This window comes from Excalfactoria chinensis, chromosome 4 (genome assembly GCF_039878825.1).
Source record: "Excalfactoria chinensis isolate bCotChi1 chromosome 4, bCotChi1.hap2, whole genome shotgun sequence".
NCBI classification, from domain to species: Eukaryota; Metazoa; Chordata; class Aves; order Galliformes; family Phasianidae; genus Excalfactoria; species Excalfactoria chinensis.
Window position 1 is genome coordinate 85,246,959 of NC_092828.1, and position 27,211 is coordinate 85,274,169.

General features: G+C 50.4%; 1 protein-coding gene across 6 annotated transcripts in view; it reads right to left on the bottom strand.

The window, feature by feature from the left end:
- Positions 1-21,723, bottom strand: part of ATP11C (ATPase phospholipid transporting 11C) — a 49,251-nt gene extending 27,528 nt beyond the window's left edge. For 4 of the 6 annotated variants that reach the window (XM_072334099.1, XM_072334097.1, XM_072334101.1 and 1 more), the window contains exons 1-6: positions 12,591-12,878; positions 6,993-7,112; positions 5,335-5,424; positions 2,527-2,607; positions 1,407-1,514; positions 617-745 (exon numbers count right to left, since the gene is read on the bottom strand). In XM_072334099.1, coding sequence (XP_072190200.1) covers positions 617-745; positions 1,407-1,514; positions 2,527-2,607; positions 5,335-5,424; positions 6,993-7,112; positions 12,591-12,632 — 570 coding nt within the window. In that variant the 5' untranslated portion in view covers positions 12,633-12,878. Of the gene's footprint in view, positions 1-616; positions 746-1,406; positions 1,515-2,526; positions 2,608-5,334; positions 5,425-6,992; positions 7,113-12,590; positions 12,918-21,574 lie in introns of those variants that run through there. The other 2 variants (XM_072334100.1, XM_072334098.1) reach the window with 2 other exon arrangements.
- Between the last annotated feature and the right edge of the window lie 5,488 nt (positions 21,724-27,211).

Sequence of the window (27,211 nt, forward strand, 5' to 3'; positions counted from 1 at the left end):
AGCAACCAAGGAAAAGCATAAATTAAAACAAAACAAAAAAAAACCCAACCAAAAACGAAAGGGGAGTTTTCTGCTCTCTGGTGAGAAATCCCCCAAGTCAAACAAGTTAAGACACATTGCCTCAGAAAGCCCCAAAGCACAGCAAAGTATCTCCATTCAATAACAGAAACACTGGCAGGTACTGAGAAGAGAACTGTAAGCTCAAGCAGACAGAGCTGCTGCTTTACCTACTTGCATCAGATCTCACCACAAGCAATAGGAGCAGGAAAGCAGTAACACATTGCCCAGTGTGGACAGTAAGGCAGCTAAGCCTGCATATTTATATTGACGCTATTTAGCTATAGATATTTATTCTGATGAAGACGGAATCAAGTTGGGGCAGTGCCAGCAGAGATGGCTGTTTAAGAAAACAAAGAAAAAACAAACAATCCACAGAGCACTTGGCTGCTGACTCACTGGATGAACAGACGGAGGGAGGAGATGTTAAATATAGCCATGGCCGTGGGGATGGGTGCTGCAGGAGCATCCTTCAATTAATCATCACACACACATACACACACACACACTCTGCACAAGCACCAGCTTTGGTTACGTGCTGCCCATCCATCCCCATCACCTTGAAATTCGACTCGCCATCCAGACTGGCTGTAGTGACGTAACAGGTCCCATCAGTACTACTCGAGGCCAAAAATATCAAGTCACAGGGGAAGGTCTCATCTGCTTTCACTTCTACTATGTCTCCAACCTGCAAGAAGAGAGACATTTCAATGAAAAAAAAACCTCTCTGATATTATTAGATGCTTTACAGATTTAGCTCCCCTCGAAGCCTAGAAGAAATCACCTTGGCTAAAAGAGGAATCAGGGTGCTCAAGATCAAAAAGTCCATATTACTCAGAGCGCCCAGCTCTCCGCCTGCTGAGCACCCCGCCAGCCTGCCCCATGCCATGCAGCTGCCCCAGCATCAGAGCCCACCCAGTGCCAAGGCAGCCTGCCCACGCAGCACCACTGTTATTCAGTTCTCTGCTGAATCTTGATGAAGTCAGAGACTCTGTACTAATCTGAAGTGCAGGGTGATAAATGAACGTCAAAGCCCGTGTGCTTTCCTGGTGTCCTTGGGAGAGTTGGAAATAGAAGAGGACTGCCTGTCCCAGACAAATGCGGAACACTGACAGATCTGTCATTTGTCAGACAGCTCTTGCAAGACAGCTTCTCAAAAGCAGTCAAACAAAGGAAGCTTCACTTATTAACTGGGAAGGACTCTCAGAGCAGCTCACACAAAAGTCAGAGGAACCTTGTGCAGCTGGGGGAGAGCCACAGCACATCCCTGCTGCAGGCACTGATGTATATCACAGACCCCAGCATCCCACCTGGCGATAGCTACATCCGAATTCTCTATTAATGGTTACCTTGATTTTTTCACTCTCTTTCTGCACATGCTTTGCATTTTCAATAATGAAGACGTTACTCTTGTTTACTTCGTTGTCAGCCCTGTGTCTCAACCAGTCCTCGTATCCCTAGGCACACAAATACAAGCAACAAACCTCACAGTGGAGCAGTAAACTAACCAGATAGATACGATGCATCGGGAGGGAGAAAGAAAGGGAGAGGGGGGAAAATAAATGAGTAAGTTCAACAGTCCTCAGAACTCCTTCATGCTTGACTAAACATCAACCAGAGTAGCTCAGACTGAATCAATTTACTTTAAAAACTTCATATGCATATTTGACAGATTCAGAACAGATTAAAATAACACACGAAAAATAATCTATATGCAGCGCATGCAATGAGCAGCTAAATTACTGTAACATGTTTCTATTATTCTCAGTGTTGGCAAGAACAGGCTGATAATATGAATAATATGCTTAGCACCCTGTGACTCTTTCCTATGGTAACGCAGGGCAAGTCTCTTCTTCTTCAGCCTTCGCTAAAAGAATGAAACATTCATATTTGAAGCAGATGGATTTTGCTCCAGCTCTCCCTCTCTGGCCCCTGCAGAAGAAACTTATTATTTAGTACGCCTGCGGAGGAAATTTAGAGTGGCACATGTGCATGTGACGGGAGAAAAGAGGCCTTCCAACACTGCAAGAAGAAAGAGGACTACATGCTTTCAAGGCTAGCTGAGTTTGAACTGAATTGTCCCTTCTATTTACCAACAAGGCAGCAGAGCGCTGGCTATATTTGGAGCACATCTCTGTACTCTGCAAAGAGCTCAAGAACATTTCTAAATAGAGAAGAAAAAGGCAAGTCAGACCTAGAGAGGCAGCCAGTGACCTGGAGAGGCACCGCACTGGTTACCTTTACTAACCGCCAACAGTTGGCTTTTAACAATACATAGAGGTGGGTGTTTCACACTGCCAATCAAGATACACCAGCATCCACATTCTGCATGCAGTCTCTTGAAGGGATCTTCTGAGATGAGGTTCCCAAACTCTACCGGCCCATGCTATTTATTTACTCTGCCACACATCCCAAAGAGCACGAGAACATGCCAATAACGATAACAAGGTTATCTCCCTCTGCCGGTACCTGTTTGATGGCTGTGACGGTGATCACAAAGAAGAGCGGAAGGCCGCTGGTTACCGGGCTGGTCGGGGTGTCCACTATCACCTGCAGACAGTAAGAGCAGAGTGGTGACAACTTGCTTCAGGCAGCAGGATAAGCAAGAACTCTGGCCATGGGTACAGAATGGTGCTTGGTACATGTGGAAAGAACTAAGGCAGGGAAAGAGGATGGGGCAGAAGTAGCACCCACACGTGAGGAGCAAGATGCCCTCATTTCTCACTGAAAATCAGAAAAAACCCCAACATTTCTCCTCTTTGGCTGTGAAGAGCAGGCACATCCAAACCCCAAACCACGGGCAGCTGCAAACAGGAGTGCAGCACCAGTCCTCTTAAACCGCTGACACTGAGATGCTAGAAGTGACACGCACCAGCCTAATTTACCAAGGAAATACATTGTGAAACAGAATACAAGCATCTAAATAAATCAGAAATGAACATTTTGCCTGTGGGCTCTGATGCGGAGTTCAGAGCATGATTTAAGCACAGCACAGAGATCACATGTGGGTCAGTAGTTGGAGTCCCTGAGCTGGGCACAGTGCTCACGCTGGGCCTTGAGCCCCCTATGAACAAAGCCCATCAGAGCCTCTCCAACTTTTAATTAAACCCTGGGGCCGTCAAACTGTTTGTTTGACAGCATCATGACTCGGCCTGAAGGGGAAGAAGAGCAGAACAGGTTCATCACTGGAATGGATTCACATCAGAGCAGGAAGAGCTGCACCGCTTCCCCACTGATGAGATTCATCACAGAGGTGTCCTCTCCCAAGGGACAGCACACGAAGCCTTTCCCCTCACGGCTGAGGACCTCCAAAAGCCCCATGTCGGCTCAGTGCCGGCATAATTTCAGCAGCAGGAGGGCAGCAGCCCAAAAGCAAACAGAGGGTTGAGAGGTGACAATGCCTGCACCCCAGCAGCACCACTCCCAGCATCACTCCAAACGCTGTGCAGGGACCAAAGCAACCAGAGCAGACCGCAGGGCTGCCCCAGTGACACCCCAAAGCCAGGGTATAGGAAACTTGGCATCCCTGGAGGGGAGGGAGAACAGGAGGCAGATGCAGAGGGTTTTAAGGGAAAGGGACTGAGAAGCAAAACAGGCAGAAAGGCTTTGTGTCCCACAAAGGGCCTTTGTGCTGCTTGATCTGTTTGTTTGCATTCTCCTAGCACACTCACAAACAAGAGCATCTGTATGTTTGTTGTTTTAGGCTGCCTTGAGTGGAAATTAACTCTTTGAAATGCTGCATGCTGCAGTTTTACTCAGCAGGACAGGGCCAGGCACAGAGCACACGCAGCAGCCAGGTCAGGAGTGTGAGGTAAGCAGAGTGAGGGCAAATGCTGTAAGCACAACAAGTCCTTCAGGAACAGCCCCTGGTCCATCCTAATGAGCATCATAGCTTACAAATAGAAGGCCACAGGAGCCATGCTTTAGTGAAGCTCAAGTGAGCAATGTGGATTGCGGACACATTACACAGAGCACGGCACACCCAGATGGCCACTTGAAGCATGGACTACATTGATCTCATAGGAAGTGGGCAGAGGAAGGGAGAGCTGAGGGTTACCTGCCCTGGGCTTCCTTAGTCTCTCACTGCTATGCCATATGAGTTTTCTGCACTGGACAACATGCAACCGTATGTATTTATTCAAACAAACAATACGATTTCTGTCCACACAAATGCTGTGTTACCGAGATATGAAGCCATATATTGAATTAAGTCCCTGGATGTATTTAGAGGTTGCTGCTGCACTCCTTACACAGCTCACTGCTCAACGCTGCTGCTCTTTCTTGGCTGCTGGTGGGAAGCAGAGGGATGCAGGAGCTGAGTGCCAAACCAAAGGCAAACTCCTCTGAATCTATTTTTGAGATATTTGGGGACTTGAACAGCTTAATTTGGATCCACTTAAAAGTGACAAAATCCTTCTGTTACTTAACAGTTACTTCCAAGTTCGTTGTTTACAAGACTGAAGACCACAATCCAGAAGTCATCTTCATCTACCATAAGGAACACCGCGGTAGTGTTGTGGGATTACTGCTCCATTGGGTTTGGGTTTTCCCCTCTAACAGAACATGATGGTTGCTTCCTTATTTTGGAAGCTAACGCAGCTCACGGAGTAAAAACAGGGAGGAAGAGCAAGACTTTTCTCTCACCTACATATAAATCAAGAGCAAGTGTGTCCTTAACATCTAGAGGGTCAGCAGACCAAACACAACACTACATCACTCTAAGGCCGTCTCCATGTGGACATCCCTACTGCAGGGCATCGCTTCAGTGCCAGCCAAGCTACAGATTCCCTCTGACACGAGGGAGCAACGCCAGTAAAATCAAGCGATGGCAAACAGCTGATGCCAGGGATAGCTGCTCTCCTGCAGCACCGCCAGGAGCTGTGCACAGCCATCACCCTGGGATCCCCTGCTTCTCTAGCAGCTGCTGAAATGGCCATAAACCTTAAACTTTTCTTTTTGGTTGATGGAACAGAAAACAAATGTTCAGGTTTGCTCAGCCCGTCCCTTAGTGAAACCACAAAGCAGAGCACAAGTTCACCCGTGTATAAAAGTCTGCGGAGCACAGCATCCTGAACGTCATATTCCCAAAGCTCATGCTATGTCTATTCTGAATTTTACTGAATACAGCCCCCCTCCCCGGGCTGCCTTGAAGCTCACCATAACTAAGATGTCTGAACATCACATCACCTGGGAAAACACACGTTGTTATAGAGCAGAAGTAACAAAGATGTAAAAAGAAACACCTCTAGCGTCCAGTTTGGCAATGAAGGCTCTTACCTGCACAAGGAAGATGATGAGGAAGTAGAAGTTGGCAATTCTCCTAAACTGCTCAAAGAGGTTCTTCGGGAGGAAGTTCCACACTGTGTACTGCAGGGAAAGAGCAATGGGCTGTTGGGCACCTTGCAGCTTCCAGGTGCCAGCACAAAGAGATCAAGGCACAGGGCTAAATGGCAAGTATCTGCACATGACATGAATTATCCCTCTATGTTGAGGTAAGACACAGCAGCAGGTACAGGAACCACTGCTGCCACCCCCCTCAATGGGCACAATGCAGCTGTGGTTGAGCTCTGGCTTCCACTTCCAACACTGCATCACAAACTCCAGCCTTCTCCACCGCTTCATTAAGCAGCTGAAATTGTTCTGGAGCCAGGTGGAGCTTCTTTGTTTGCTGGTTGTAAAGTTAGTCAACTGTCTCTATTTTGTTAAAGTAACCCAAACCACACAGTTGGAGACAGCGGAAAGCAAAAAAGGAAGATAAACAACAGAGGATTTGTAGCAACAAACAGTTTCTACATGGGTATTTCAGGAGGCACAGCTTAATGGAAAGGTAACGCACACTGCAAAGATGCTTTTCCAAATTAAAACAAAAACGAAGTTGCTGTTCTGCTCAGACAAAACGTCTTCTTCCCATGCAGAGCCATTACTAGGCTGCCCTTTGGTATCATTCTGAGAATGCAGCTGAACCACTTGCTTAGAAAACGTGGAATTTAAGAACAACATGGAAAATAACGGGTCTAATATCCATTCCTTCCGTCTGCTTTGGGAAAACAATGAATATTAAGCAGCCAAGTCTCGAGACCAACGTTCATTTAATAAGAAAACACTGCTCACGTCAGAAGAGTCCACGTGAGGAAATGTAAAAAGGGCACAATATTGAGAAATAAATCAGAACTAAATCAAAACCTACAGAATTAGTGCTTAAACGATTTATCAGAGGGAAAGCTAAAGCCTGGGAAGGTGATCTTTGAAGGACCCCTCTTGCATGTCAGGGAAAAGTCAATGGGAATGCTGCACACATCGAAGGTATTTAGACTTCAAACTTGTCCCCAGTACAAATGCAGCACAGAGTCACAAAGTACAAACAAGATCCAAAGCTGTATAAATAAAGAAAGGAGGGGAGGAACGCCTGTTCAGCTTGAGCATGGTAGAAACTTAACAGTATGCTCAGCATCACAGCTCCTAAGCAACACAACATGCATTCAGCTGTGTTGACAATATCGGATGCCACTTGTTTGATATTTCACTTGAACTGGCTTCAAATCTCTTGAAAGAGCTTCATGAATGTCATGGAAAAAGCTAAGCAGAAGGTAGACGGGTGTCATCACAGTTTTCCACTGCAAACAAAAGCTACATTAATACAGTATGAATGTTTCCCCTTTCATCCAAAGGGATAAAGCAAGCATGGTTATTTTTGAGCTGCCCGAAGAGAGAAAAACCCATGAAACAAAAGGCAGGGGAATCATATGTTTATGTCCATTTAGTAAATAATCCCCACTGACTTTCACAGACCTAAATAGCTCTCATCTCACACGTTGTACGACACCTGACCTGCGCACTCCCCAAAAAGGGAACGCCTTAAAACCACAAGGAAACACCACAAGGAGACACCACAAGGAGAGGTGCTTTGCTCTCACCCAGCCCAGCGGAGGGCTTACCTTGGAGGAGACGATCCTGTTGTCGCAGAACTTTTGTGCCACGTAGGCATCCGCTTCTGAAACCGGCCGGTGTCCAACCACCACAGTTCTTGTACCGACCCTCTTCTCCTCCCCGGCACACTGTTGGGGCAATGAGAAAAGGGAACTTTTAGCTTCTAGCTCCAAAGAATAAAAAATAACCAACAAAACCCAACAAATTAATATCTGTAGCAACAGCTTCCAGCTTCTGGTTGTTCTTTAGTTAACTTCTCCGTCCCACCAGCAGTGGGGAATCGTTCAGCCAAACCAAGTGGCCACATCACAGTGGTGATGGGTTGATGGTTGAACTAGACGATCTCAGTGGTCTTTTCCAAGCTTAACGATTCAGTGATTCAAGGCAAAGCTTCAGGCTCCAGCTTACTCCCCAGGGCCCCACAGAGGGTAGAAGCTGCACTTTCCTTCGGGCTTTTCCCCTGCCAAACCCTCAAACCCACCTGGTACATCTTCCTGCCTCCCTCACGCCACGGACTCAAGACTGAACTTTTTAAGAGCTTAATGCTATTTTTGGATGCTATTTTAAATCCGAAATAAAAACAGAAATAACGAAGCAGGCCGTTTCGCTTCACATATTCACGGCACACAAAGTTTACTTTAAAAGAATAAGCACACATTCTAACTGTTATACAAATGCCCGTCGTGTCAACAGAATGTCAGGAAAATGGATGGCTTTTCTGCTTAAGCAGCGGTGCACTCCAGCCCCATTTGCTCTGTGTGGGTCCAGAGACCCCTGGGCACGTGGCTCAGAGAGGAAGGACCAACTCAGACAAACACATTTCTTTTAAATATTCATAGATCCATAGAATGGCCTGGGTTCAAAAGCACCACAATGACCACCCAGTTGCAACCCCCTGCTGTGTGCAGGGTCGTCAACCAGCAGCCCAGGCTGCCCAGAGCCACATCCAGCCTGGCCTTGAATGCCTGCAGGGATGGGGCATCCACAGCCATGTCTTTCTTGTGCTGGGAGCCCCAGGATGCAGTACTCAACATATTCTAGCAGAATCCAAGTGTCCCATATCTTCGAGTGGCTATTTTTTCTTAGCAGAGAGCAGCTGGCTGGCTGAAACCTGCAGCCCCAAAAAGGAGGCATCGGGGATGATAGCTGTTTTCTTATACTGTCCAAACTTTAAAAGCCCATCTATCAATACAACCATGGAAGCCAATTGAGGCTCAGCATTCTGCTGTCACCTTTTCTGGGGTGATCTGGGAACAGCTACAGCTTGATGGCAACGGGCCAGGTGAGGACAGCTAATTACCAACAGCACTTATGACCTGAAGCAATCAGAGCACTACACAGAGACGGCGGCATTAAGCTTTCCGCTCCAAGCAACCCCAACATTCTTAGCCTAAATCTGTACCTCTCTCCTTTCCTGTCTGTGCACCTCCCGCTCCTTCATCAGCTCTCCCAGATTCCAGGGAAACTATTGCAGCACCCTGCACAGGAACGGGTTGGCACGTGATCGACTTGGTAAAAATTAGCAAACCTGGGTAAAAATTAATGGCCAAGACCAAGTTCAACGCAAGATGAATCCATGCTCATGAAGCAGGCTGTCGAAACCAGCATCTGTGCTACCAGCTTCCTTCGTTTTCAGAAGGAGGGGGGGGAATAGAAACACGTTTCATGTAGTACGGCTGCAAGAAGCACATCAACCAAAAGCTAATCAAAAGGAATTCCTTTCATGTGTGCTGCAGATATCTTCAAGCCACAGAGTCAAGACAAATAACTCACAGAAACCGATCTAACAGAAACCACAGGCATTAAAAAAAGACGTCTACTAAAACCAGAGATAATGATACTGTACAAGTACAAAGCTCAACCATTTGAGTGAAATCACAGCTTATATTAAATATATGCAGAAGAAAGATTAAACCACATTACTCAGCTTAGATCTCACGAATAGTTTAAAGTCTAATCACTCCTGCATTGTTCCACGTATCACAGGAGTAGTAGAGAAGGCGACACCGTTTGCTAAGGCCAACAAAAACAACAACTCCCAAACCAGCCCCGTTCTGTTCCATTTATCCTCAGAACCGAGGACAACACGCGGACAACTCTTAAGAAGCTCCCATAGATTTCACAGAGCCTCTTCAAACTGCCAGGCAGCCGCAGCTGAGCACGCTGACCTCCCTACCTGCTCAGCACTGTTACCCAACCAATATATTTTTAATTGAAATCTTTCTTGCTGATTTTTATATCACTCCCTGCACTGAGTCACTTCTGTGCGAGTCCAAGCAACGCTCTGCCAAAACACTTAATAATTCAGCAGCTAAGGCTTTGCTTACCCACACGGACCACATGCTAGGCAGATCTCCCGATCTAAAGAGCCAGCTCCATCGATCTGAATCAACTGCAATCTCAACTGTGTCTGCGCGAGCTGATAACCTGCCCTGTCCTAAGGGGAACATCCCTGTGTTTGCAGCTCTGAGCACCCATAGGCCCGGCAACAAACAGTTGGAGCTGAGCAAAGCTCAGGGCAGCCAGAGGAACTGGGACCAAGGTGATTCTGCTGGGTGACTGCACGTACAGGAGGGGTGGCCAGAAGCGGAGCACAGCATAACGTTGCCATTTAAACACATGAGAAATGGAAATTAAGAAAACACTACTGTTGTAGTGGCTCTGAGCAGGTGCCCAGGGTGTCCACCCCAATGCCCACCAAGCAACATGAACCTGCAAAGGGCACAGGAAGGGCAATATGATGGGAAAGGACCAATGCCACGGGAAAACAAACAAGCAAACATCAGACTCTTCTTCACCAAGCACAAGGGTAGGATGGCCAGCACATAACCATGCTGTAGGGGGCTCAACACCTCAACCTCACCCCTTGTTCCCAGCAGAGCACCCCCCACCCAAATTACACTTCTCTCAATGAAAGCAGATGCACGGCCCAGCAACAGAAGGTCCCCTGTCCTAAGGACACGCAGCCTCACTGCATGCACCCATGGGTAGGGCACCGTCACCTTCAGCAAGGACAACGGGCTTGGGAAGAGCAGAGCCCAAACCAAGCAAGATTCCTGGAAAAGCTGATTTAGCAAATAAAGCTGGTGATAAAAGCACGGAGAACAGTGGAGGGTGTGGAGAACAAGGGAAAGAGCTACTTGAAAGATGTAAGAAGGGTGGAGAGAGGAAATCTAAGCGTTCCTTCTTCTTTTCCAGATAAATTCCCTGCAGAAACCAGCCCTTTCCTGGAGCCAGAAGCACAGCCTGGCCCCAGGAGCATCACTGGGGGTAGCCCTGCCTGCTAAGCGCATGTGAGGAAGCGAGCCGTGCCAAAGAGCCTGGAAATAGAGCACTTATGGCTTTGATTAATCTGCTGCGAGAGGAGCCAGACACAGGCAGTGACCCTTAGTTCTCCTAATGAGAGGCCCTGGCCACGTGTGCTGTTAAAACAGCAGGAGGCTGGAGGCCTGCCCCGATCTTCTTGGATATGGGGCCTCCATCTTGCCCCCTCACCGGCATGGGATGGAAAACGTGGGATGTGAGATGACCATGCAGTCCCACAAGATGGTGTCAGAAGCAGGAAGGGATAGAAGGAGTTGGGAAGATCCCAGTGAGGCTTCTCTGTGCACCCCAGTGCAGCCAGTGCTCCAGCTCAGCCTCACAGCCACCATCCTGCCCCTCGGCCAGCAGCTTCATGGGTCACTCACTGCCCTTTAATTAACTTCCTTTTGCTCCAAACCTGGTAGTTTGAGCTATGGAAAAAGTCTGCTCTAACCAGAGCAGGAGGCGGTTGGAGCGTTCCTGTGCTGTGCATCCCAAGAGACGTGAAGCACGATGCAGATGAAAAAGCCTAAGAGCTTTTCGGGTGCTTTTTTGCCTGTCCACAAGTCATGTAGCACCACACTTTCCCAGCACATACACCACATTGTCTATAATTACAGCTTCAGCTTAACAGCAGTTTGCAGAAAGTCAGGATCAGCTGTGATGCAGAATGCCTAACGGAGCAAAGCCAGCAGCTACCAGCTGGGAAAAACCTTACTCAATTGCTGCTATTTTGTGGAAAGTATGCTGCTACTGTTCAAGCACAACCACTGCCCTCTGGAAGTTTTCAGGATCTCAAGCTCTTCCCTCTGCCCTGCAGGAGCCAGAGTTACAAAACCCTCCTTCACATTGCAGCAGCACTTTTTTAGCCCCCCCCCCCCCTCTTTGGCAGACCAAAATGAAGTCCAAGCAGCATGCTGCCGGCATCTCAAATTCAGTATTGCGGGAACACTCCAGAGCCGAGAACAGAAGAAGGATTTTGAACAAGAGCCCAAAAGCTTTTACAGCAGCCACAAAGAAAATACAGCGAGGTCTTCCCTCCTCCAGACCTCTCTCCCCCTGCCCTCCCAGCTCACGCTGTGCACACACGTCTGCTTGGAGAGGCAGAGTTCTCCAATGCAAAGGCAGTGATTTGCTGTGGCAAAAATGAGCGAAAGAGCAAACTGGGTAAAAAGAAAAAGAATCAAAAAAAAGCTCAAAGTTTGTAATTGTCAGCGCTTGCATCGGTCCATAACAGCCATAATTTGCTGGTTTTCTAGTTGTTTTCTGGTCCTTTGAAAGCATCGGTACTTCAGTTATAGGAACAACAAGTAAAATCTAAATGCCGTGGTATGTTTCCCTGCTTGGTGACAGTTCTGTAACCCCGTGCTCCTCCAGCCGCCCATACCTGTCCCAGCTCTGACTGCAGGAGAGCAGCCCCTGGGCAGCCAGGTGCTCAGCCCCAGTTGCTGGGACCCTGCCTGTTGGCCCCTGCTTCTTTAAGTTCTTGTTCTCAACAAGTTAACACTGTTGTCTTCTAACCCTGCCCCTGCTGCTCTGCTGAGAAACACACAGAAGTAATGGGGAAGAGACAGAGATATCACCTGGTTCAGCCCTTGCTCCCAGGCAGAAGCAGCTTCAGGTACCCCAGACCCCATCCGTGGTATTTTCCTCCTCCAGGTCACTCCAACAACCAGATTTATGCTCTGGGCTGCACATGCGGCTAGACCAGCTACTGGTAGCAGAGCAATTAGCCCGGCAAGAAAGAAACCCCTCAACACGTGGCCCGTAATTGTTTATCCTCAGGAAATCCTTTTGGCTCCTGTTCCCGTCAGGCTGGGTAGCGGAGCAGCACAGTCAATCCAACACAGTCAATCCAGCCCAGCCCACGTTACCCACCCACAGCGCCGGGACCCAGCAGCCTGCAGGCTGAGCACAGCCAGCTGCACAACGTCAGGGGTTTGAAGCAGGGGGAAATCAGCTCATCCGTGGGAACTTAAGCCTCCTGGAGCAGAGGACTGAGCCAGGCTGCCTGCTGGGATGCTGGTGCACAAGAGATCCCAGCGTCACAGCCACGGAAGCAAGTGGGGTGTGAGTTGTATTGCTGTGTGAGGGAGAACTGGGCAGCATCCTGGCTGGGATATGGTCCCTGTGACTCATGGCACATGCAGCCCAGCCATTCCCATCCTGCCCGACCCCGAAGCCTCTTTCCATAGACAGGGAAAGGAAGAAGGGTGTTTCTGTCCTCACCGCTATCAGGACAAGCTTCTTCACATGCACAACTTCCTCTCCCTGTATGTTTGATCTTCCCACCCTGCACTTACCGGAATGGTATCTGTTAAGTGAAAAGTCCCACTTCCATCCATTCAACTTCATTTGGAAGAAGCAGCCCAGCAAAAAGGGCTGAAAAATGAGATGCTCCAGCAAATCAGTTGGGCCAACAAATGTGCTCTCGCTGAGCAAGCGTTCATAGGAAAGGTGAGCTGCGAGGAAGGGGGAGAAGGGAAAAGGAAAGGAAAAAAGGGGGACAAAAAGTAACTCCCTTCAACTGAGAGAGAACAAACCCAGCATGCAGAGCTCTGAGCCAGGAAAGCAGTGCTGCAGCTGAGGTTGATGCAGCCCGGCCGCCCGGCCCCGCAGGACATTACATCACCGCCCAGCCCAACGGCCGTGCTTTGTTCCAGCCCGGGGGAGGAAGTACATGGGAATCATCATCAGAGATGGCAGAGCTGCTCATGGAGTGGATTGTATTTCCCTCATTTAATTTCCCAGCAGTGAGATTTTTTTTCCCCCCCCTCCTTAAGCCAATTGAAACTCAGGCAACAAGCAGCACACGGCTTCACCATCCGCTAGCAGCACTTCATTTTTATTACCGCTGAAAATAGCCTGGATCACAAGAGCTAAGAAATGCTCTAAATCATCTTGTCTCGCCTGTTGCACATCTTACTCAGCTTTTGCATATCCCCGTACTGTGCAAGAAAAAAAACAACACAGCGCTCCTGTTATGCAGATCTGAGTCTCAAACAAATTGTATCTATTAAGTGTGAGCTGCCTGTCTTTCACATTGCAAATGCCTCACAGGATCTCAGGGCTGGTACACAACATACTGGAAGACAAGGCCATTTAAGACAACTGCTCACTGATTCTTTCCAGACACGCAGCAGGAAATCACCAAGCCCTCCAGGTACAGCCAACAGCAAGATGAGAGCTACAGCAAGCAGCCCTCCACTTAAACCCTGCAAATTTCAGCTGAGCTAAAGGCCTGCAACAAAGCACTGCTCGTTCAAGGCTACAGAAGAGGCAGAACTGGAATCTGGTTGAAGTTGTGAGCAATAGAGAAAAACCTGAGCCTGATTTGCTCCCCCTGTGCCCTGCCAGGATGGCCTCCCAGGTGCTGAGCCTTGACTCCAGCTGCAGGAAAAACAACAAAAAGCCCTTTACAAACAGCCATGACAAAGATAAGCGCATTAACCTTCCATTAAGGAGAACAGAACAAATGTCTCTGACTACAAAAGCTATCAATTACAGCTGAATGTCAGGGGTGGGCACATGCTTTCAGAGTCAATCAGCTTCAGTTGAAATTCTACCTGGAAATGACCAAAGTTTGGGGGGATGGGGGGGGAAAAAAGACTGTAGTCAATGACATACAACAGGTGACCAAAAAAGACATCCAAAGTTACCTCAAATTGCACATCAGTTACTGCATAATGAGCTAAAAAGCCACTTATAGCATACTGGTTCTGCAGTATCCACACTTCCTTGGCAGGAAGTGCCCATACACAAGCATGGCAAAGAAGGTGGCAGCTGCTGTTGTGTAGGGCCAGCTCCCTCAGCTCAGCCCTCATGGCACGATGTGGTGAGCAACAGCTCAGGACCAAACCGAGGAGCTCACCCCAAATCAGCTCTGATTAAACCTGTCAGAAAGGACCACACCACGGCAGCATGCAGACTGAGGCTTCAATGCAGGTTCCATCTCCGGCAGTGGAAGGAGAGGAGAGAAAACCTGGCCCAGAACCACTGCCTCTGTACCACTCCTATCACTTACCAACTCCATTACACGCCAGCTCCCAGCCACTGAGCTCCATTGATTTTGGCTAAGCCCAAAATGCATATTTTAATGTATTTTTAATGCACCTAAATTTTAACGTACAAAGACTTTTAAAAATGCATACACACAGATATATATATATTTGTATTTAGGACTGCAATCATGAGGTGTTTTCTGCTCAAAAAAGTGCAAGTTTCATTTACAGCCTATGACTGCTTCAATACAAGATACAACAATACAAGAGAGTACAGAACATTTTGAAAGCAGACGTGTTGCCATTGCAGCAACTTCACATCCAGGACAGTCTGTGAAAGGAGAATTTAAATACACGTTGATGTTTCTCCCTTCTATTTGTGACAAAGCATCTTCAAGCAACATTTCCAGACAACTTTCTGACCACAGGCCAGTGGTGTTGAAGGTGAGGTCTGAAATATCGGCCTGCCACAACCCTAACTAACCCAAAGAAGGAAAACAGAAGCAGTGCTGTAAGTGATGTCTTTCATCCCCCTCTTGTTTTTGGACAGGCTGAAGACCACTTTCACCACATCCACCCACCACTCAGCAGCAGGAAAGGCGCTGTAGGTCAAGACAACCCGTCCTGTGCAAACCAAAAGGCAACATAACACAAAGCATCTTCCTGCAGCAGGCATCAGCCTCATGCTGCATGGAGAAATTCAGCTGCTGCACCAGAGCCAGGCAGAGCAGCGCTGCAGGGAAAGCATCACTTTGTAACCACAAATGGGTGACTGCAATCCATGTAACAGATCGATACACACCCTGGAGCCACACGCACTACAAAAAGCAAAGTACTAGCTAACTAGATCCAGTATTCATCGATTCCAGCCAGAGAACAACCTGGTGGTCAGATGCCAGGAAAGCCAAAATAATTCAGCAAACTGCAGTGCAGTGGCTACAGAGAGCAGCTGGGCTGCACTGTATCAGTAATGCCATCTTGCAGATAGCATGCAAAGAACCACAGGACAGCAAAACTGCAACAGAGAGGGTATCATAAAGTATCGCTGTGAATGGCATTAGAACAGCTGGTCACAGTTTGGCCCAACCTGGAAGCACTGCGCTTAGTTTGGGCCTCTTGCTATAAAAAGGGTTTTTTGTTGCTGAAGGGTTCAGTGAAGAGCAACAAAACTGGTGATGAGACTGGAAAATAAAGAGAATTGGGGCTGCTCAGCCTGAGGGGAGGCCTCTATAAAGACCTGCTAAGACGTTGTCAATTGCTTTCCTGAGGTGACAGCTGACAGGATACAAGGAAAAAGCCTCAAGTTGCATGGAGAGGTACAGAGGGTGGATATCAGGAAGAATTTCCTTATGTAGGTTGGCAAGAGTGGTACTCAGGGACATTTGGTTGCAGGCCTGTAGTGTTAGGTGATGGTTAGAGCTGGGGATCTCATAGGTCTTTTCCAACCTAAATGGTTCTATGATATCATTATTACCAGACTTACAATTACCAGCTGTAAACTTACAGCCAACCATCAGCAGAACACACCTACTGATGGGATGGTGTCCTTGTTGTTACGATGCAGCTGAGCAGACCCATCCCACCAATGCACAGCTCACACATTGCTCACTACTGACACGAGTGCAATGGTGTGAAAGGCCCCAGCAGTAACCCTCAGCCCCAGTGGGCACAGAACCTCAAGGCTGGGGTGCTCACAGCCCTGCAGTCTGTTGGGCATTAAAACAGGGGCACAAAGAAGACAGTCTACTCACCAGAGATAAGAGGAGCAGAGGTTGCAGTTGTCCCCGCTTGCCTGCGGTGATATTTAATCATCTGTAGAGATCAAAGCTCAGATGGCCAGATCTAAGTCCACTGGCTGGGCAGAGAACAAGCAGATAAAGTCCAAAAGTTGTGTGCTCTCAGTGAGCCACAGCACTGGCAAAACCTGCCAGGCAAAAACCAGCCGGTGCTTCCCAGCAGCGGAGCTCAGCTAGCACAGAAATACTTCTAACATGAGGTACCAGGAGAAGCAGCTTTCAGCCCAAGGTCTCACATAAGGTATTTTTGAAGCTCAAGCTGTTAGAGCACACTGGCAACTACTGCCTGCCCTGGAGCAGGGCTCGGTGGGGACTCCGGTGGGCACTTTCCAGCAGCAGGGCACAAAAGGAACAGCCAAGCATGGAGATGGGCACAAGGAGAGCTCCCAGCAATGGCACCCAGTCCCTAAACACAAATAAAACACAGAAACTCCCTTGGAAAATCCCCTGAAATGACATTTCCTGGGAAAAAACAAGTTGCTTAAGAACACACTCCATCACCCCCATCCCAAGTTTCTTGGAAGACACAAATCCACCCTTCCTAGACAACACGCCCCAAGCACTTCCTCCTCCCTGTAAAAGACGAAGCCTTCCAACTGCAGTCAGTCCATCAGCACCAAGGAACCAGCAGCCAAAGGCAGCCTGCTCTCAGCAAGTGACACCCTGGGGCAGAAGGATGCTCACAGCAACTCACCACCCGGGGCTGAAAACACCACCACTGCCTGAGCAGATGCTTGTTTCAGAGCGAAGGTTTCTCATGCTTGAGACTCTGACTGCCTTCTCGGCAAGCTTTGCTTCTCCTCAAGACAACGTCAAAAACCTCCCCAGCAGAGAGGATACAAACAGACAGAAAGCAGCAGCTTTAACCAAAAACAAAGCACACAAACCAAGGGCAACAGGATTACATTAAAAGCAAGTCCAAAACCCCTGCTATTAATAGAGGGCCTGTTTGCTTTTATAGTTTCCACTGTTAAAAGCAAACTGCCACGCTTGCAGTTGCGATTCAGCGAGAAGCCAGACTCTAAACCGTGCCCGTACAATGCAGCAGATCATCATTATTCTCAGCAAAACACCAACCAGAGTCAGAAAGGGTTTCGAGTGAAGAACAAAATGCAACCCCTGCACAAATCTGATTCTCAGAGGAAAAGTTCCTAAACGCAAAGGATTTCATCGGCAGCATCAGTTGAACGTCTGACCGGTGCTTTCCAGCCCCTCCTTGCAGCAGTTTCAATCCTCTCCAAACTGGAGCTGCACACATGAACGTTTTGCTTGTCTGAGGCTGGTTTTTGTTTGATTTTATTTATTTTTAGCCAAACGGTTGAGCTATTTCTGGGAAAAAAAAAGGCTCCGGGTAGGAGAATGTTCTGCAATGTTAAACAACAACGGTTACACGTATTTGAAACAGTTCTTTTTCCAGGGTTTGGGCTTTGATACAGCTCTCCCAAGGAGCGGGCTGGAGCTGGCAGGCACAGATCAAAACCCACGGTGCGTTTGGGGTGAGGAGGCTGCTTGCAGCTCATGCACTATGAGGAAGCCCAGAGCCACTTGGGCTGCTCCCCAAGTATTCATAAGCACATTCCTTACGGAACAAAGTCTCACCTTGCACCACAGATACAACAGCAAAACGTATCATCACCAGCAGCCAGGAAAAAGGAAAATCACTCCTAGCCCAAACAGGGGGGCTGCACCACAGAAGGACAAACAGCCAACAGCCTGGTACCACACCGTCCTGCGTGCAACAGGCTGCTCTGCACCTGCCCTGCTGCTCGAGTTCCTTATTTCTTAGCTTCCTGATATGAAACTTCGGAGTCTCCTCTGTGGTAACACGCGGCCTGCACTGCAGCTGCTATCAGCAGAACTGGTTCTGAGTGTGACAAACAGCATTATCACACTAAGGGCGCTTTACAAAACAAATTCCAGCGACAATGCTTTTATACACAAGAAGTTAAAGCTGCCTCGTTTAAATCCATGCTCTCTCGAAGCATGAGATCCAGCAGAGCAGAATAGCCACCCGGAGTCACAGACACCCAGCAGCACCGCAAGCCCAAACCCAGCCTATGCTGCCCATGGTTTTTTGGTCACCTTAAGGAGAACAGAGCACTCACGCTGGCAGTCAGGCACGAGGTGTTTGACACGCAGCCTTGTAGTCGAGGTGCCAGCATGGCTGGACTGTGGGAAAAGAAGAAGTCTTTGAGCCTTCTTTCTCCCACCTATTCTCCTTATGAGAATAGGAACTGCAATCACGCTAATGTTTGCTTCACACTGCTTTTAAAAAAAATAAGATATTAAAGCGAGCATAAAATAACACATGCGTTCCATATCCCCAAATAGACAGTATTACACATTTGCTGTAAAAACTAGCCATGAGTGTGGATGAACACCCTCCACCGCACGAGCTCCCGTGCAGTTCTTGCTCTTACACTCTGCCCAGCCAAAGGCATCTTGCTGTTGCGGTCCCTGCCCTCCTTGCCTTCTCGTGGCCCACCGCATTGCATGGGGAATGTTAGTTTTCTTTCTGCTGTTGCAATGCATCTCTGTGGAGTATTAGATTAGACCAGCCCCAGGAGGACAGGCAGCAGCACCCACTGCCTGCCCCTTCCCCCAACACTGCAGGAGCTCCAGGCTTCTCAGGCAGGATCTGACGGCCTGCCAACCTCCGGCACACACCTCTTGAGTCAACACATGGCTTTTCCCAGGCCTTTCTTCTGTCTTTGCTCCTCCCCAGAGGACGAGGAGGCCAGGCAGCCAGGGCTGAGGTGACAAGGGGTCAAAATGCTCTGATCACAGGGATTTATGCCCTGGGGAAGGTGGAGGGAGAGTCGGAGCACTGGGTTGGTGGGGCAGCAGGAATGCACCCAGGCTGCCCCCACCCAAACCTTGCAACACCAGCCTTCCTCTGCATGGGGTTTTGGGGCAAATCATGTAAGATGATCTTCAAAACACAAAGTGGGCATTGTACAACCACCTTGCCCAAAGCAAACCTCAAAGTCTCTTACCAGGCACTGCCTGTATGCATGGGATCTTCCATCTGCAGTGACAGGACCCAGCAGCTGGGTGCTCCAGGAAGGGATGCCGAAAGCAAATTTGCAGTTGTTTGCACAAGGGAAAAATCCCTCCCCTGCTGAATGCAAGCAAAGCTCACCCTGGAGGACAGAGAGCAGGTGGTGAGGCACTGCCAGGCTGCTTCAGTCACTGGCTGGCAGCCACAGGTAACACAGGAACCAGCTCCTGCACGCCTGTCCTCTGTCACCCCACTTTGTGGCAGTACGTGTACAGTTTTGTAATGAAATAAAATGAGCCCCAGATGGAAAACCTCTAAAGCAGCACTAAGCACACAAATTACAAGTGACAGCCTGTTACAAAGGCTGCACAATGCCAACCTAGTCTGCTCTGGTTACTGCCCACAAAGACATGGAGCAGCTGAGCCCAGGGCACTGCACGACAGACATGCAGGGGACAGGCTGCCTTCCTGACCTGTGGGCTATTGGCATCCACGTGGCACTGCCAGCAGTGAGGCTGAGAAGGAAGCAGGTGAGAGACATCACCACCAAGGCAGACCTGCAGGAAGACACTGGCATCACGGAACTGATCTAGCAAAGGCAGAAGCAACGCAAACCCACTAAGAAATGCCATATTCCCCAGCTTCAAGTCAATGCTGCAATACACAACACGAGGACCTGCCAGCCTCCAGGCACACTGGAGGGAGCTGCAGTTGCTCATGGAGTGCAGACCCCAACCTCTCGTCGCACACATTCCGAGTGCTGCTGCAGCCCTGCCACAAAAGGGATGCAAACAGCACGAGACTAAAAATAAAACCCCAACACCAAAATCCGCTTCCAAAAAGAGAATGGAAGTTACATTTCAAGTTGACAGTATCTCCTTAAAGTGGATTAACCGTGGCAATCCAACCCTGCCTCCCCGCAGCGATCCCGGCACAACACTCATTTCAGCAGCAGGGATCTCAGCGGTGTAAATGGAAGCTCAGAGCCCGTTTGTTCCTGCAGGGAGCACGAGCCCGTGTCCTGTGCAATACACCCAAAAACAGCCTGGCATTTCTGAGCCTCTGGCAGGGGCCAGGCGGTGAAGCAGCAGCACCATTTGTCAGAGCAGCCTTGTGGGGACCTCAGCACAAGACAGTCTCCAGCCTTCAACCGCTGCAATGAGCTTCCTGCAGCGCCACAGCACCAACACCTCAAAGCCCTGCACTGCCCATACTGCCATAGGACAGCCCCACGGCTCCCAGCCTCCCCAGGGTTATGTGCAGCTACAACAGCAGCAGGAGCTGCTATCTGCCCCAGCCTGGGCAACCTGTACTGGCCTGATAGCAAGCAAAAGAGCTGGGAGAAGCATTCAGCAACTGCTGCCCCAAAGGCATAGCAAAAGGCTCCTGTTCCTTTTAGCATGAGGATGACGGCTCCAACCATGGGTGGCACCCACGGACCCTACAGTTATCTCAGCAGCTCCCCAGCACTTGCTTACACAAAGCAGCCAACTAAAATCAGTTTTGAACAGAACAGCCAGCACTCTGCGCTCAACCACCTCTGGATGTGCATTGCAAGCCTCCAACAAGGGAGTGGCAGGAAGCATGCAGCACCGGGCAGGGCTGAGCCTCAATAACTGGGGGCACCACAGCTACATCTGGGGCCATCAAACCAAAGCCCCAATTGCTGCATCTGCTGCAAGGCCAAGCCAAAGGCTCCAACAGAAACGCAACCTAACAGCACAAAAACAGTAGAACGAACCACCTTCGCTCCTAGTGCGACTTAAAAACAAGGAGAGTTCCTTATGCTGAAAGTCCGGCACAAACAGCTGGCTCAAAAACAGAAGTGAACGTAACAACAAAAATCATTTCTCAGCAGTTCTGCCCTTGCAGCAGCTGAAGGCAGAGCGCATCGCCCCGGGGCCAACAGGGGCACATCTGAACCCCAGCAACCCTGCTGTGCAATCAGCAACACGGAGGCCTCTGAAATGATGCAAAAAGCCCCGCTCTCACACTTACTGCGGAACAGGAAAAAGTGAGTAATTGCAGAGCCCGGTCCAAGCAATGAGGTCACAGGGAAATCTCCAAAGTAGCTTATGTGGCACCGGGGAGGTTTTTAAGGTGTTACGTGGGGACAAGAAGCAGCACTGGGAAGAGCAGCACTGAGTGCGCTGACAGCTGCTGGTACCTCCATCCCGCTGCGGGCTGCACGGGGCTGCTGAGCGTCCTGCGACGGGGAAACCCCTCCGTATTAACTTTTTAATTATTATTATTGCGGGGTGAGGAGGGGGGGGGGGGGGGGGGGGAAGGCGGTGTTATTAAAAATTCCTAAGGAATCAAAGGTTCCTGCTCCTGCAGCAAAGCCGGCGCCTTTTGGAGCCCCGCAGCCAGCAGTACCCGAAGGGGAGGCTCCAGGAGGACGAGGGCGGCCCAGCAGCCGGAGCCCCTCGGGAAGCGCGACCCGAACACGCGGATTCTCCGACCTCCCCCCGCCCGGCCCCGCAACTCACCAGGCGGCTCAGGCTGCGGCGGAGCATCGCGGCAGCGCCCGGCCCCGCCGCCCTCACCGCCGCATCGCCCGCCTCGCCGCGGCCCCCAGGCTGTCCCGCCGGCCGCGCACCATCCCCGCCGCGGGGCCCCGCCGGCCGGCCGGCTCTCGGGGCTGGGCTGCGGGCGCTGCGGGCCGCTCGGCTGCCGGGCACTTCCCCCGCGCCCCCGCGCCGCGCTTTTGTCCACCGCCGCCCGAGAGGCGGGTCCGCCGCGCCCGGGGCAGCCTGGGAGCTGTAGTGCGGGGCCCGCGGCGCGGCCTGGGGAGGGACCCCCCCGGCCTGCCCTCGTTCGGCACACAGCAGCGCTCCCCCAGCCCGTAACCGGGCACGGCGGTGAGGGTCCCTCGGTGCTCCTCACGGGACCCCCCCCTTCCCCGCCAGCAGGCGCCGCGCTGCCCCGAGGCCGAAGCGTTTCTGAGCCCAGAGCGAGAAAACACGCCGCTTTTTTTCACTTGGCATTTTAAAAGCAATAACAACACCCTGAACAACACATCTGAGTCGAGATGAAAAGCAGCCCCACCTTGGCTAAGCACACACCGGGGGAAGCTTTTACACCGTGCTCTGCTAAGTAGCAGCTCCTGGAGGCACCTTCCCATTATCGCAGGTGCAGCCCTGCTGTCACCTTCCACACAAAAGCACAACCACAACAAAGGAAACAGTGCAAGAAAACAAAGAACACTAAATAACGAATGGGAATCGTTAGAGTTCTTAACACCTAAACCAGCTCTGAACCAGCTCTGCTCAGCACGGAGCGCTCCATCGCCCCGCAGAGCAGCAGCACACGGTGGGCTCCAGGCCTGGCTGTGCCAACAGAAAGCAACGTTCTTTGCTTCTTCTGCCACCCCGCGGCCGTGCAGGGGACGAGCTGCCTTTGGAAAAGGTGCCGTGGGCTCCTCTCACGTTCGGAACGCATGACGGGTTTCATGCCCGTGGAGCACGAAGCCAGTGGAGACACACTGCTCAGCTCCCCTGCACAGCCCATCACCCACCTCCCGATGGGTGCTGATGCAAACTAGCCTGCAGGCCATCCCAGCGTTAAAGGTTATCTTGTTAAGCCACGCAGACCCAGCTAGGTGCCCATTTACCAGCAGGACACAGCCCCCTCTGGTCGGCTTGCAGCTTGGGAAGCTGCTTGCATGAGGCAGGAGCACTTAATGCCATCCTCCACAGCATCTACCAGCTCTCAAAACCATTCTTTCTGCCCTGAGGCCTATTGAGGTCCTCTCCCACCTGGGAAAGGCACGATGGTAGGGCTCACCTTTGTGCAGCAGGGCTGCCACGGGCTGGGCTTAATACAGCCTTGCTGGAAAAAGGGGAAGGAAGCAGCCGGTTCAGTCTGTACCACGCTGTACTGAGCTGACTCAGCAGCAGCGCGCATGCTGCAGTGGCAGTTGAGCAAGGAGACTTACACATGCATTCTTTCCCCCTTCCTCCCCCCCCTTCTCTCAAAGTCCATTTCAAATCAGTTCATCACCCCGCCAGCAGCTTTCCCTGCCAGAACACAGAGTTCAGGTGCTGGCAGCTGCAAAGCCTGCACAGCAATTGTACCTTGCAAACTATGCAAAGTAAACACATGAAAACACTGAAGGCCTGCAAAAATCAGCCCCAAAACCTCAGCTGTGCTGCACACACAAGATGGGTTGGAAAGTCTTAAAGCGCAGCTTGGGGAGCAAGAATTATCTACATCATCAGGACTAGGGCAGGGCTTGATGATGCATAAATGCAGTTTAATAAGGTGTAAGCTCTTCCACAGACAAAACATGAGCCCTGATTGCTGCAGAAGACTAACATGAAGAATTCTGGTTACTAAATTCACTCTTGATCTCATATCCAGCAATATCCTATAGCTAAAGCCCTTTAATTAACACACTGATAGGCTTCCTCAGGAGACTCTTCCCTCTTAGCCTGAAATAATATATTCAAATACTCAGCGACTTACAGCGATCATTTATGAAGCAGAAAAGCTACTAGTTTTAGTTAACAGAATTCCCTTTTTTGAGGGAAAAAATAAAGCTCTTTATTAGAGGAAAAAACATTGACTATATGTGGTACGTGGTGTAACAGAGCTGTGTATCTCAGGCTCCTGCACACTCCCTCATGCCTCAAAACAAATACACCCATCAAATAAACACGATTGCTTCCTTCCTGCCAGCAGTAAAGCCTCCAACAAGGCTCATTTCACTTAGAAAGCTTCCATGCTTTCTAATTATCTTCCCTTTCCCTGCAAAGTTTCGGTAGCCTCTTTCATAGCAATCAAGGGGAGCTCAGGGAGTTACCCACCTGACAGAGGGCAAGAGCTCCAAGTGGGAGGAAGTTTACTTATCATACAGCTTCTCAAGCCCTAAACCGCTCCAACTCCAGGCTTGTATCCATCCAAACATCCATCCTGCTGTTTCACATCCACTCACCTTATTTGTGTGCATTTAGGTGCATACACATAGCAAACCATTTCCTCACCACAGAACATGTCGAAGAAAAGCCACGCACCTTACCTGTATTTGTGATACCTGTAGCCACACCCCAAAGAATTACTAAGCCAACCAAAAACAGAAAGGCCATCATTATAGAGGCCGGTCAAGTCTTTATCAGCACAGCCACCCTAGAGCTGTTTCAAGTTATATTCTTATTTTTGACCTTTAGTTCAGCTCAGGAAGAAGGCAGCTATAATAGAGGGAGGGTTTCCACCAGCCTCCAGGAAACCCCAGTGCTTGTCCTCTGTCTGTGCTGTGCATTAAAAAAGCACTGGTGGGAACAAGCAACACCTGCAGGCAGCCTGTGAGACGGGATCCTTGACATTCACGTGGCAAAGAGCTCGTTAGCTACAATCAGTCACACTTGCTCTTAATTGTCTTTGCAACACTTTGTGTGCTGTTCTGTTTGTACCCCCTTGGAAAGGGTTTCGCTTAGGGGGGAAAACTGCACGATCAAGGTTTTGTTTATAAAATGCAATTGCAGATGTATAACAGGAGAGATACCCATGCATAACCCCATGGAAGGGCCTTCAGGATCCCATTTCTGAGCTTTATCTGGTTCTGAGGTAGAATGTTTTTAACACAGAGCTCTTTTTGCTCTTTTTGCTCCAAATGCTCCTTGTGTTCCATCAGCTTGGAGGGACGCAGCCACTGGGGCAGCCTGTGCCAGCACCCTGCTGTCCCTCATTGCACACATGCCTTAGGTCAGCTCTGCATGCTCCTTCCAGCTGGCTCCCTTGGGGAGTTTCAGGTAGCTGCCCAGTAATAGCAGCTGGGCCGGGTTTGTCTTTAGCCTCTTTTCACTGGGCTACTTCTGGTATCCATGGCAGCAGTAGAGTGTTTCTTTATCAGAAAGCTACAAATCTTCATTCAGAAGGGGGAGACGAAAACAAACAGACAAACAAACAAAATCCAACAGCAACAAAAAGGAAGAAACAGAGAATAGAAGAGGGTTGTACCGCATTTATTGGTTTATTTCCCTGCACGTCCAGGGCAGCAGGGGGAGCTGCCGGCCCTCCCGACCCTGGCTCTCGTCTCCCTGGAGAGGGCAGAGGGACAGGCTTACTGCAAGCAGAGGCTGGGTTTAAGCTGCTGCAATCGATCACTATGGGCACTGGCAATCGAATCTAATCATTTCACAGCACACCAGCAAGGCGGAGAAGCCAGAGTTGTTCTTTTGCCTTTTTTTTAGCCCAGCTGATCAGTTGAGTGGTTTTTCTTGTCCCGCACGGGGCAGGCAGTGCCCATGAATCAGTAACCACGGATGGGTCGTGTTAGATGCAGATGGTCGTGTTAGATGCAGATGCTGCTCTGTGCCCCGGCTCGGGCTGGAGCTGGGTATGGCTCCGCCCACCTGACCTCACCAGCTGAAGCTCAGTGTGTCCATGCAGCAGGCAGGGGCTGGATGAGCAGCTGAGTTAGCCCTTGACCCACGAACACAGCTTTGACAGGGTTTATGTCAGTTCAAGTAACGGGCTTTTCCCACGGGATATTTGCTCCAAGCTTCCTCTCTCTTCTACAGACTCAGCAGGGTTCAGGACAAGTCTTACATAGAATATTAGCACGGGGTCAGAAAGTGCCTTCTGTTTCCTTTTCAAGCTGTTTGCAACCTGGCTGCCAAAGAGGCTCTTTACAACGGGACTTCTGGCTTGCTCCTGCAGATCCTGATTTTCAAGTCACGCAGAGGACAACAGTGCTGCTGTTCCTGCCCCAGGACTGCCAGCCCTGGCCAACCAGCCTAGGAGCCCTGCACGAGCTGCAGGACCACGCATGCCCTGGGACTCGCCTGTCCTGCTCAGGGGGCGATGGCAGATGGCTGCTTCCTCTGCTCCTGCCGCATCTTCAGAGCCAGCATCGCCCGGCGGTACAGGTCTGGGGGAGGAAGGGAACACTAAGCCATGGGGGCAGAGCCTGGCACCGTGCTCTTGGGCTCCCTGGCTGCATCCTACCCGAAGGCAGCAGACACAGCACCCACCTCCCCAGCACTTTGCCCTGCCTGTACCTGTGCCCCCTCACCAGACACTATATGCCCAAATGCTCCCAAGCAACTCAAACCCTGCTGCCAACAGAATGGGACCCCTTGATACTCTGGGGCAAAGTCAGCCCTGGGAAATACCAACCAAAGGTACTTGAGACCTCCTCCTGCTGCTGCTCCACAACAGGCTCCTGTGATTTGATTTTATTCTTGATTTTTTTCTTCTTTTTCTTTTTCGTGCCCTGTGCTGGATAGAGAAATACAGAATTTCAGGCATCGCCTTTGGGCAGGGGTGCCTGTGTCACCAACCCAGCTGGGAGGATTGCTGCTGGCAGGTCTGCAGCCCTCCATCACCTCTGTGCATCAGACACATCTCTCCTTATTCCCGTCCAGACTGCTGCCATCCTCTCTGAGCTCAGCTGACCTGCCAGCAGAGCTAAGGAAGATCCCAGGGACTGCTGGTCCAGCACAGCATCACATGTCTGGGTCCCCGCAGCCCCTCTTAGGGTGGCTCTGGGGATCCTGAGGTGCCTGCGTGGACGGTGTCAGCAGTTCTTGCAGCCTCCTCTCACCTGAGTGGGGGGCAGCCATCCCAGCAGGCACAGGCTCCTCCTGCCCAACCCTATTGGTGGCCATCAGCCCCACAGCAGCGCTGCCTCGGCCATCAGCCCCTCCTGTTGCTCCTCCATCTGGTTCTTCAGCTGGGCTCAGCTGCCCTGTGCCCTTCTTCCTCACCTTCACCTTCTTCTTCCTCTTCCCGGGGCCTTTTGTGCCCACCTTCTGGACAGAGGGAAGAAGGGGAGAGCTGATGGGAACTCCTCCATCTTCTGCTCCCCGCTGCGGCTGGGGGAATCTCACCTGGAGAGTAGGGGGGAGAAGGTGGCGGGTGGGCTGGGGCTCCTTTATCTTCTCTGCACTGCAAGATTCGCCTTCCCCTTGGGTAAGGGGGTCCCTGCTGGGGTGAGAGCACAGCTGGGGTTAGGATGAGCCCCATGCAGGTAGGAGAATGACACCCATGGAGCTGCACACACACCTGCGCGCATGTGGGCGGCCGCGCTCTGCTCCAGGTCTGGGGTCAGGCGGTGGGGAGCAGGCAGTGGGGAGCTGCAGGGAGTGCTCAGCAGCAGCACGCAGGAGCCAGCGCAGTCCTTG